The sequence below is a fragment of the Chelmon rostratus genome, chromosome 21 (assembly GCF_017976325.1).
Source record: "Chelmon rostratus isolate fCheRos1 chromosome 21, fCheRos1.pri, whole genome shotgun sequence".
NCBI lineage: Eukaryota > Metazoa > Chordata > Actinopteri > Chaetodontiformes > Chaetodontidae > Chelmon > Chelmon rostratus.
This window is the reverse complement of record NC_055678.1, coordinates 1,397,171-1,409,836: the sequence shown is the minus strand read 5'-3', so window position 1 is coordinate 1,409,836 and position 12,666 is coordinate 1,397,171. Positions and strand designations below refer to the sequence as shown.

Genomic DNA, 12,666 nt, shown 5'->3' with positions numbered 1-12,666 from the left:
ACGTACATGTGAGTCGATGGCTAACTAGCTAGCGTTAGCCGTGGTGGTTAGACGTAAACAGAGGTAGAAATGACTGGTTCAAAAATACCGCAATAGTGGCTCCAAACGGGAACTATAAGCAAGAGCAACGCCGACAAAGAGGCTGACATTTCGTGCCGCCCTGTTGAAACTCTGGTGGACAGTGAACCGAGTGCATGTGCTAACGCTAGCGTTAGCTGCTGTGGCAGCTCAGCCTAAGCAGCACCTGCTAGCAGCTAACAGTAAAAACAGTAAAGAGATATGAGTCGAGTTACCTCAAACTTCGTATCGAGACAGCATCCGCACAGCAAAAGCCAGCAAGACTTAGAACAGAAGCCGGGTGGAAGCGGGGCCAGCTGAAGCTGACCTCGATCGACCCCGACATCGCAGGACTTTGCAGCGGTAGACCACCCACCTCACTAGGCTACTGTAAGCTGCGCATACCATGAATGTAAAGAAACGTACTTTTGAATCCGTGGTTTGCAGAAACGTATAATGTCAACATTTATTGTGGCGAGTCGGTTTGGACAACGTATGTCCATTTAGAAAACATGTGGTGAAGCCTCTATATTGTGTTTCTATTTGACTTTGTATAAAACATGTTTTACCTTCTTTTCTTTGGCTCAGTAACCATTTACAGTGTTGTGACATGCTGATCTGGAGCACATGGTTCTAGAAAGAGCTTTTATTAAGATGCTGGAACAGAAATTTGGACAGAAAGCTTCATTAGAGAAGGAGTAAGCAATAATAATAATTATAGCTGAATTATTATAATGGAGAGATTCTGGGTGTTGCCATATTGTCAAAACATAAATAAATATGCATCATAAATATATCATAGAAACTATCAGACTTTTTGCTGAAAATTATAAAACATCATAAAACACACAATGGCTTAGTTTCTCAGAACATTCATAGGAAACATGCTAAATTAATTAATGGTTAAATTGTGTTTTCTTTTCATTATTTTAGCATCTTCCAACCAGAGATACTAACATTTATCATCTTTTAGCAGATAACAATCATATAATAAATTTTTTAGAACAAATTAAAATGTGGTATGTATGAAATGTACAGTATAGTTTAGCTTTTCCTGGAAAGACATAATATACATCAGAATTACACTATAAAAGGTTAAAATACCTTATATCAACTGAGATCTAAAATAAACTTTTATGTGTACAATCATATTTTAAATGTGTATATTCTTATTATTACAAAGGTTAAAAAGAGGGGTTAAAATAAACTGTTAGCTAACAGGTTATCTTTTTTAAACAAGGTGTATTTCATTTTCTATTTCATTTAACTCACCTAACTGCCAGAGCTGATCTTGTTCATCCATACCAACTGTTCCAGATGTATAGATAAAGATTTATTCAAAGGAATGAAAACACAGATCTGACAGGAGCCCTCAGCACACTTGTTCCCAGCATCGGTTCCCGTCTGAGCTCCGAAAATGTCCCATTGGCAGGCAGCTCTCTGTGTATACACACACCCATCAGAGACCTCAGGGGCCCCCAGGTACAAAGAAACAAAGAGTAGGCATGAATGAATCGACGGAGGAGCTTCAAAGTAACCGTCTGATGAAATCAACGCTCTGCTCTCTGATTCAAGACAGCCAGTTTGAGCATCAGAGGGATCTGAGTTTGATGAGTTCAGCTTTTGACAAACGTTCAGTCGAGAGGAGTTAAATAAAGTGTCTCCAAGAAGAAGAAAAAAAGGAATCCCTCCCTCCCCGTTCTCACATCTGAATGGTCTAACCCACTGGTTCACATGGCACCCTCCCCCCCGGTGTGTGTGTGTGAGTGTATGTTGTCTTTGCCTTGTATAGCGCAGAGTTATCCGGCTGCACTGCTTTGGGACTGTGAGATCAAACTGCAGCTGAAGTCTGCCACAGGAACAGCTTCTCTGCTCCACAGCCATCACTTCTGCCTTCGTCTTTCCAGTTCATGCGTGTCAGGCGGCGCTGAAGGGGACAACATGAACGGTACCATAGATGGGATCCGCGACCACGCTCCTCATGACGGCTCCTTCATGTTTACCTCGGAGTCTGTGGGAGAGGGACATCCCGGTGAGTAGAGGACTCCCCCCTCCACGCAGCATTTCATCTTATGAAGGAGCAGCAGTGTTTCATGTGTCCATCGTGTCTTCCACACTTTTATGTTTCAGTGATCATTGATGACTTTGAGGAATGTGCAGAATCCTGAGCGTGGAGGCACTGTGCCATAAAAAACAGTTTGCCGAGCCACATGGCACTGATCTGTGGTGTAATATATGTTTTTGGGTGCAACTGTGAAGTATTTAGATCATGAATACTGGACTGCATGTGTATGGCATTGGATTTGCCCACTTCAGCACGATTTAGCACATTATCAAAGAAAGTTTGCTGCTTCAGCTGCATGTAATGCTTAGGGTTTCAATCCAGGTTGAACTCTGCAGCTCATTTTAAATCATTTTAAACAGGTTCAAAGTTCTCCTGATGCTTTTGAAAATGTGACTTAACTGACCTTTTTGAAGTCATTACATGAGGTTTGCTCTCTGAATTTGAGAAAACATGTTCAATAAACTGAGGATATCAAGTTCCAGACCAGCATGCATCACACCGCCCCCCCCCCCCCCCCCCCCCCCCCCCCCCCCCGGCTAGCAGTGACGTGATCTGCAGGTCGTCCTCAGACATGGCAGCTTGTTCTTGATGTGGCACATTTTAGTGCTGGTACTTCTACTGGACTGATGAGTAGCATCACACAACTTACATTTGACTTTGTTGCCTTTCTGGAGGAAATTTTCACCTCTTTGTTGTGGCTTCTTTTTGTTGTTTCACACTTAAATATGATGTTGTTGGCATGTGAATGAGTACTGTACCTATGTCCGCTGAGTAGACGGCGGCCACTCAGAGTGACCCAGGACGTATTTGTATACACTGCTAAAAGTATGTGGCCATATGTGGCCCAGGCCACCTATGAATGTGGTCTGAGATCAGATCTTTATGCATCATGGGTGCATTCACACGTGTACTTAGAGCTGTCCACAATGTGCGATCAGATCAGCAAAGACGCTTGTTAATGGCAGGTATAAACAGGGTCTTACTACCAGTCGCATGAACTGAAGTGTTACAAACAGCCTCATTACCTGTGTGACAGAGTTTACTTTGAAGCAATGCAGGTGACTGACTGATGCGAACTGCAGCCTGTAGGCTGGAGAAACCACACAGGCTGCTTGGGTGCTTCGAGGCCCGCCAGATTCGTTCGCGTATCAGAGTCAGTCAGTTGAGTCGGTGCTCGTTAGGTGTTGGATATTATTCCTGCCGCCTGCAGAGTTTGGAGAGACTCCTTCCTGCACTTTGTTTGATAGTTAAACAGCCTCCTGCAGCTCAGTCCACTGTCACATGAATCCCACTGCTAGTTTGCAGATGTATAATGTCCACCGACAGCCTGCAATCAACTACACAACAGAACCAACGAGAAAATGTTTAAGACTTTTAGGAGCTGCAGACCTCCTGTGTGTAAAAACTGAACGCTGCCTCTCGGTGTTCAGCCTCGTGTGACAGTGATTAGATTTGTGCTGAGAAGTCTGGACAGTTCATAACAAACAGCATCAGCAGTTGATTCGCTGTGAAATCAGATTCATTCTACTGGCTGATTTTTATTTTTGATAAGAAGGACTCAGTTACAGACTAAAATGACGATGAATGACTTGATGAGAAGGAGATTTAGTGCAAAAAGAATAATATGTGAAGCGGAAGGAAAAGGAAGGAGAAAGTGTCTCAGTGCAGTTGTTGAATGAGCGTGTCAGTGCTTTGATGATCTGATGGAGTTACAGTTCATACATGTGACACCAATGTGGAGGCTATTCATAGGGCCGCGGTTCCTAATAGGAGTGATGTGCAGCGCTCTGATGGAGAAATCTGATATTTTCAGGCTCTGCCCGGATGAGGAATGCCACGTGCAGCAGAAGGTCGCACGAGGAAACGACCCGGCTGATCCAGATATTGATGAGTTTAACTTTTGTTTTTCCAGATAAGATTTGTGACCAGATCAGTGATGCTGTGCTGGATGCTCACCTGAGGCAGGACCCGGATGCCAAAGTGGCCTGTGGTGAGCAATGATGTGTTTCTCTCCAGCAGAGGGAAGTAGTGCTCAAATAAGAGTGAACTGTATTTCCTTCAAAAGTTCAACAGCAACATGCAAGCTAATTATTCCTGACAAGTAAACTACCAGATATAACTGCTGTGTATTAGATCTCTTTCAGAGTTATGAGTTTGCCTCTTCTTTGTGTATTAATTTGATATGCAATAATAATAAAAATACTTGTATTACATTTTTTATACTAGAATTGCAGCTCAAAGTGCTTTACAACAGAGAAATCACCAAGTGACAGAGACAGCTGCATAAAACACGGACAGAAAATTCATATTAAGTAAGTGAGAGAATAATAATAAAAGACAAAACTTACTCTAAACTAAAAATAAAGACAAAACTAAGGCTGAAAACAGGAGCATCAAAGGTCTCCAAACTCTCTTCTTCCTTTAAAATAATGTCTGTCAGCAACATGAGACTCAACAGGCCAAAACTCAGAAAGTATTTCACCTTGTGTGCACAGTCGACCAATCAGCAGCTCTGAAGCAAACAAGCGTAACAGAGTCTCCCAATTTCTCACCTGCTCAGCCCGACACTGCCCCAGAGAGAACCGCCCTGCTGTGGTTCTCTTGAGGTTAAAAAACACGCCACAGTCTTTTATTAAGTGAATAAACAAAGTAAGATGGAAAATTAAACCCACTGAATTGTAGTAATAAAAATAAAGTTTAAAATATCTTAATTAACTTGAAAACAGGGATAGAAAATTAATGTAAAATAAGACAGAGAATAAAGCCCACTTGATGATGATAGACAGAATAAGGATGAAAATTTGTTTTTTTTTTATGTTTCCTGGTCCTCTATTGTTATCTGTTAGCACTGTTTGAGCCCATTCACACCTGCAGGCATCCTTAAAGGGGAACTCCACTGATTTTACACATCAGAGTCTGTTTGAAGGTGTGAAAAAAATGCACTGCAAGTTGTGTGAATCCAGACTAGAGGCTCCATTAGCTGCTACTAGCATAACTCCGACCAACCTGTCAACTGTGGAGTAGCATTGTGGGTAATGTAGTCTCCAGGGTGTGATCAGGTGCAAGAAAGTGTGAAGATATTTATTAATAAACACGTTTTCAAGACGTCAGAAGGAATTGTTTGAATTTTACAGCTGCTGAGGAAAGTAAAATGTTTTGGTATGAAGACAGGCGGTGTGATGAGCACTCCTCTGTGTGCTGAAACAGAGACGGTGTGTAAGACCGGCATGGTGCTGCTTTGTGGTGAGATCACGTCCAGAGCCAACGTGGACTACCAGAAGGTGGTGAGAGAAACCATCAGAGATATCGGTTATGACAGCTCGGACAAAGGTGAGTGGAACCGAAGTTTACATCTCTGCACCTGTTCCCTCAGCGGTGATGGGCATGGACCTCATACATAGACATGACCCAAACAGTATCTGAGTAAATCCTGCATGTTCCCTTCCTCTCTCTGTTTCTGTCCAGGCTTTGATTATAAGACCTGTAACGTGCTGGTGGCCCTCGAGGAGCAGTCGCCTGATATCGCACAGGGAGTTCATATCGACCGTCTGGAGAGTGACATCGGAGCTGGAGACCAGGTCACCTGGACAAACACTACAATGACTGAATTTCTTTGTTTTGGAGAATTATGTTGTTGCTCACAGAAAAGCTTGAAGGAACTAAAAATCATACAAATTTAAAGCTTTGCTGTGGAGTCCAACTCTTTTTCTTTACACAGTAAAGGGCGGCACAAGAGGTTGCTATGAATAGGTATCGGTGGAAGAAGTACTCAGATCTTTTACTTAAGTATACCACTGTGTAGAAGTCCTCTGTTACAAGTAAAAGTACTTAAGTATTTCAACCCTGATTCCAAAAGGTTTGGACAGTCTGTACAACATAAATAAAACAGAATGTGATCACCTGCTGATCCTTCTTGATGTAAACTCACCTGAAATCAGCACAAAGTCAAAAACACCTGTTTGGAACGTTCCACAGGTGAACAGGTGGATTGGTGACAGGTGATAGCATCATGGTTGGGTCTGAATCATCCTAACTTCTCTGTTTTCATCCTGCTCATTCGGTGTGGACAGGGTCTGATGTTTGGATACGCCACAGACGAGACGGAAGAGTTCATGCCGCTCACCGTCGTCCTCGCCCACAAGCTCAACGCCAAGATGGCCGAACTGAGGCGTAACGGGAGCGTCCCCTGGCTCCGCCCCGACTCCAAGACTCAGGTGGGATTCAGACACGCAGACAGAAGTCAAATGACCGTCAGATGTGCTGATACACTTAGCTTTGGTATTTATCAGACGTTTGTCAGACAAAATCAATTCCTATGTTTTAAACAGAGAACTTTGACTCTACAAATAAATAAAGTTTCCCTTCCTAAAATGTTATTTTTAATTGTCCAACCAGAAGAACTCATCAGAAATAAAAGCCCTCCAAGAGTGACCCTCCTGAGACCTGGTCACAAGCTATTATATCTGTGATACATAAGGAAGGAAAAGATCCAACACTATGTGAAGGATACAGACCCATTAGCCTGTTGTGTAATGATCAGAAACTGTTGACAAGTATTTTAGCGCAAAGAGTTCAAAGACACATTGGATCACTTATTAAATCAGACCAAACAGGGTTTATTCCATGCAGACAGGGTGCTAATAATATTAGGAGAACTCTAAATGTGATTACCTGTGCAAAGAAAAATAAACAGACATCAATGCTTATAAGCTTTGATGCACAGAAGGCATTTGACACTGTGAATTGGGAGTTTCTGTTCAGGACACTATCAGAGATGGGCTTTAACTCAAAATTTATAAGATGGATGACAACTATTTATAAGCGGCCAAAAGCACGAGTTAGAGTGAATGGATGCTGCTCTGAATTTTTTGATTTACAGCGAGGAGTGAGACAGGGAGACTGTCTTAGCCCCCTACTTTTTGCTATAAACATTGAACCCTTGGCTGCAGCTATTAGACAGAATGAGAAAATAAAAGGGATATTGGATATGGGAAACACAGAACATAAAATATCACTATATGCCGATGACATTTTAACCTATATAAGTGATCCTAATGTCTCTGTACCTGCTCTAATGAACACTCTTAAAGAGTATGGTGAACTCTCTGGATATCAAATTAATGAATCCAAATCTGAAGCTATGATGTTAAAGGGGCAGTGGCCAACGCAATTAACAGGAAGACTTCAATTTCGACGGGCACAAAGATTCAGATACTTAGGAATAATTCTTACCACAGACCTATCACAACTTTTCACAGCTAACTATGGGAAGTTGATGAATAATATAAAAGCAGATCTTATAAGATGGGAAATATTGCCACTTTCTTTATTGGGAAGAGTGGAGACTATTAGGATGAACATCCTCCCTAGACTGCTCTTTCTCTTCCAGTCTTTGCCTATTCTTGTCCCCTCAGCTACCTTTAATACTATAGAAAGATGGATTTCTAAATTCTTATGGCAAAGTAAACCACCAAGACTTAAGTTTAGAAGACTACTATGTACAAAAATCAACGGAGGCCTGAACTTACCTAATTTAAAACAATATTACTGGGCCGCCCAGCTGCGAGCTATGGCTTCTTGGGTAACTCAGGAAAAAGATACTGTTTGGGTAGGAATGGAACAGTCTGAATGCCTAGATATCTCATTGAATTCTCTCCCATTCCTTAACTTAGATACCGATAGGATGAAAAAGCTTACAAACATATGGGTCAAAAATACTTTAAGAGTATGGTCTACTGTAAGAAAAAAAATGCATCTACCTATGACCATATCTAGGGTGATACGCATAGCTAAAAATACTGATTTCATTCCAGCAACAATTGATAAAGGTTTTGAAAGATGGAAAGACAAGGGCTTAAAAATTTTGGACCAGCTATTTGAAGGAACTGTTTTAAGGCCATTTGAACAACTTAAAGAAAAATATGATTTAGCAAATGAAGACTTTTTCAGATTTTTACAAATAAGAGATTACCTAAAGAAACATAAAGAATGGGAAAAGCTTTGTTCCCTACCATCTAAAATAGAACATCTTTTTGTTTTATTCATTCAAGGTGCAGTAACAAAAAAAATTATATCATGCTTATATAAGGCACTACAAGAAGATCTAGGTGACAACAATTTGGATATAAAAGAAAAGTGGGAACTGGAGATGAATACAATAATATCTGATAAACAATGGGAGACTTCATTTGAACAGGGTCATAAAGTAACACATAGTCCCAGTTGGAGGGAATATGGTTGGAAGTTAAAAGTGAGGTATTTCAGAACACCACTTGTTACATCAAAGTGGAGTAACACTCCACCTGAGTGCTGGAGGGGCTGTGGCTTACTGGGGGACCACACGCATATATTCTGGGACTGTCCAGTACTATCAGAATATTGGAAAAATATACAAAAAGAAATAAAACAATGCTTAGCTATTGACCTACCAATGGAACCAATACATTTTTTACTGGGCATAATGCCTGAGGATTCCCTGGAAGATAGCCAGACAAAACTGTTAAGGACACTGCTCCTAATTGCAAATAAAGTTATAACGGCCTCCTGGTTGAAGCCGCAGCCCCCCACAATAGCCCAATGGAGGGATAGAGTCCAAGAGGTGTATCAGATGGAATATACCACTGCAGTTTTACATCTAAAATCAGAAATATTCATCAATAGTTGGACTCCAGTTGCGTTGCATCTTCACCTAGTATAGTGTATGTATGTGTGTATGTATGTTTGTGTATATGTGCATATACATATATTTTCTTCATTTTATTTTATTTCATGTTTGTTTGTTGTGTTTCCCTTGTAATCTGAACTATACTATTTCATGATGTTGTTTATTATTGCCTGGGTAATTGATCCTTGTAAACCATATCTTCAAACCATGGACTTTTTGAACATGCTGACATATTTTTCTACCTAAGGTAATGTAAGAATTAGTTTTGATGCACTGTAAGACTGATATGAAAACAAAATAAAAAGAAGTTCCAAAAAAAAAAAAAAAAAAAGAAATAAAAGACATTTCACGGAAAAGTGTTGCCTTAAATCATCCTAACAATACACAACAAAGCATGAAGTCGACGTCATGTTTAATCTGACATAAATCACATAAGAGACAAAGTCTTTTTCTTCAGGGAGACGAGTAAACCGCCTGTTTCTGACACTGATGGTCATTTATAATTTAACAGAAACAAACCATCTTTCTTTAAAACACCAGGAACAAAAAAAAGAGCATCCTGATAATTAAACTGTACTCAGAATCATATAAATACTGTCATATTCTAAAGTTTTCACCTCATTACTTCAGGCTTCTTCATGCTAAATATCTCTGATTTATGTCTGATGTTTGGAGGTTTCCATCCCATATCCTCACTAATCACCAAATCTGAGGTGAGATTGTGTATTTACTAAAATAGCCTAATTAAATAAACCTCCAAATACCTAAAGTATAACAGCACAGCACTCTGCCCTCTGAATGAACTTAAACACTAAAACCCTCCTTAAAGCTCGGGTGCTCATGTAAAACAAAGCCTGAATTTTCATATTATTTGGTAGAAATACCATCTTTACATTCACAGGAATGTGAATATGAGATGAAGTCTGGCCAGTGGTCCTCACTGTGTTTGCTGGGGGGGCTAGAATGGGCTCATCAGCAGACCAGAGCAGGCTGGTATGCAACATCTGAGCTGAATGATGCCTTTCCAGTAACCTCCTCTGCACTTTCAGCCTGTGCACATATTCTGATTTGTAGTATCAGTCCTTTGATTTCACTGCACATCACGTCATCTGCAAAGCTGAGAGGAGGAAGGTTGTCTTGATGTGGGAACATAAGGAGTGTATAAAAACTCTCTTTAAATGCCGTACCACAGGAATCCTATCTGACGTTAAGGATCATGCAATGTGATGAAACCTGTCCTCCACCTTCTCACCATCCAGGTGACGGTTCATTACACCCAAGAAAACGGCGCTGTGATCCCCAGGAGGGTCCACACCGTGGTGATCTCAGTGCAGCACGACGACTACGTGAGCCTGGAGGAGCAGAAGAGGGTCCTGAAGGAGAAGGTCATCAAGGCCGTGGTCCCCTCGAGGTACCTGGACGAGAACACCATCTTCCACCTGCAGCCCAGCGGACGCTTCGTGATTGGAGGACCACAGGTAAAGGTCTACAGGTGTTCAGGTAGCGGTGAATGTCCATTAAGTATGATGAAGAGAGATCAAGCTCCAACAACTCCTGTAATATCTTATGTTGCCATTTAGCAAACCCAAAAACCCAAAAACCACAACAACAAACTAACAACCACCGCAACTTAAGTACGATATTTATATATGATTACAGAAACATCGTCATATTATATTTGTTTTCTTTTAAGTTTTGTATGTAAAATCTTAATTCGTAAAATGACCAAAGCTTTTAAATTAAATGTAGTGAAGTAAAAGTATAAAGTAATATTAAATTGAAATACTAAAGGTTGTACTTACAGTACTTTACAGTATTGGAGTAAATGCTTTTAGTTGCTTTCCATCACTGTAAATTGATAATCTATTAATTGCAAAAATTGACAGCTGACGTAATAATGAGAGTATTTGCAGCTCGTTTGCGTTTTTCTCTCCCGTTAATTCTCACTGTGCGTTTATGCAGCTTCACATTTCACATTTATAAAACCTTTATTTGATCATGGAAGGACCTGAATACACGTCACACCTAAACCTTCCTGTGATTCTCTGTCAGGGCGACGCCGGAGTGACGGGCAGGAAGATCATCGTCGACACATACGGCGGGTGGGGGGCGCACGGGGGCGGAGCTTTCTCTGGGAAGGACTACACCAAGGTGGACCGCTCCGCTGCCTATGCCGCCCGCTGGGTGGCGAAGTCTCTGGTGAAGGCCAAACTGTGCCGGAGGGTTCTGGTGCAGGTGAGATCACTTTCCAGACAAACCCTTCATTTAAAATCCTTTTATTATTATATTCTGTTATTTTCTGTTCTGTTCCAAAAGTATGTGGACACCCATGTTCACGTTTGGCCGGGAGTGCTTCTCACCATTTAGTTCTAATAAAAGGAAATCTCAATGCCACAGCTGCACAGATGTTTGTTCTCTTCCTGTTCCTGAAGGGGGGGCCCATGAAGTGGTTTTCATGGGCTGGTGTGACAGAACTAGACTGACCTCAGCCTCCTCTCTGCTGTAAAGCCTGAAACCAGAAGAGTGGAGGCTGGTATAGCAGCAGGAAGTCACCTTCAGCAACCACTTATAGTTGTAATGTTCAGGTGTCCACATACTTTTGGCCATGCAGTGTATCCTGTGGTCCAGTCGGGTTGTTTTAACCCTGAATAAGGTCTAAAGTCAGGATCCCTCTATCAGGAGGCTTTTCACTGAGTCTCTCGCGCCCGTCTTTAGGTGGCGTATGCGATCGGCGTCGCCCACCCGCTCTCCATCTCTCTGTTCACCTACGGCTCCTCTCAGAAGAGCGAGAAGGAGCTGCTGCAGATCGTCAATAAAAACTTCGATCTCAGACCCGGCGTCATCGTCAGGTCAGCGTTACGCTGATGTTACTGCGTCTTCTTCGTTGGTACATGCATCACGATTGTTGTTGGACGTGTTTAACCTGTAAGTAGTTTATCTTTAATGCTTGACTGTGCTGCAGAGACCTGGACCTGAAGAGACCGATCTACCAGAAGACGGCCTGCTACGGACACTTTGGCAGGAAGGAGTTTCCCTGGGAGGTCCCGAAGAACCTCAACTTCTAGTATCTGTGTGTTTCTGTGTGTGTGTGTGTGTGTGTGTGTTGTATACTGTACATCGCTGCCCCTCGTGTTCCTGTAACCCAGTAAGTGAAAGGCAGCTGGGGGGGGTGTGCAGGGGGGGGGGTCAGGGTGTGTGCACATGGACGCTGGAAAGAGGTTTCATGTAGTTTGTGACTCGGCAGCCCCTCAGCTGCACCTGAAACATGAGCTGTTTGGTATTTCTGTCCCGTAGGTTCAGTCACATGCAGCTTGTTTCACTCTGAAACTGGTTGAGACTGTTCGGCTTTTCTGTCCACAAATAAGAGAATGACCAAATTTTAAGGGAGAGCAGCAACGTTTACAGATTCATTCACTTTGATGTGTTTCTGTCACTGTTGTCAGTATTTTTAAAAGTTTAAAGGATAACTTTCGTTTTTTACAACCTGGACCTTATTTGTAGCATTAAATACAACCATTTACTCACCCGGCCAGTTTAGCTGTAGTTTGGCACAGCTGTGGTTCGTTATTGCGTATTCGTAGCCGACCGCCGCAGAGTCAGCCGTGTTGTGGCTGGCTGCTCGCAGCGGCCGGCGTTCGGTAATGACATCATCCACGTTAGAGGTAGTTGTCTAGAGACGCCGGATGTTGATAACATGCCACCACGGGCTCAGAGGGGAATAGCACCAGCATATCATAACTAAATATTGGAATATGAACGAGTTTCTGCAGATTATGCGTTATATAGAGGCTGCGCATGGATGCCCCGAGTACTCGCATTATACGGATATACGCGCCGCTCCTCTGGGGCTAATTTCTTCAAAAGGACTCCAAATGCCACC

General features: G+C 42.0%; 1 protein-coding gene across 1 annotated transcript; it reads left to right on the top strand.

Annotated features, from left to right (window-relative positions):
• The first annotated feature begins 1,998 nt into the window (after positions 1-1,998).
• LOC121625027 (S-adenosylmethionine synthase-like) lies at positions 1,999-11,851 on the top strand. The gene is made up of 9 exons (XM_041963040.1): positions 1,999-2,089; positions 4,035-4,112; positions 5,330-5,452; positions 5,588-5,700; positions 6,193-6,336; positions 10,046-10,264; positions 10,839-11,021; positions 11,502-11,635; positions 11,749-11,851. Exons 1-9 carry the CDS (start codon positions 1,999-2,001, stop codon positions 11,849-11,851), a joined length of 1,188 nt encoding a protein of 395 aa, XP_041818974.1.
• The last annotated feature ends 815 nt before the right edge of the window (positions 11,852-12,666 follow it).

Coding starts and splice junctions, on each gene's coding strand:
- LOC121625027 (XM_041963040.1), top strand. CDS start 1,999: ATGAACGGTACCATAGATGGGATCCGCGACCACGCTCCTCATGACGGC. Junction 10,265..10,838: donor TCGTGATTGGAGGACCACAG/GTAAAGGTCTAC, acceptor ATTCTCTGTCAG/GGCGACGCCGGAGTGACGGG. Junction 11,636..11,748: donor AGACCCGGCGTCATCGTCAG/GTCAGCGTTACG, acceptor ACTGTGCTGCAG/AGACCTGGACCTGAAGAGAC.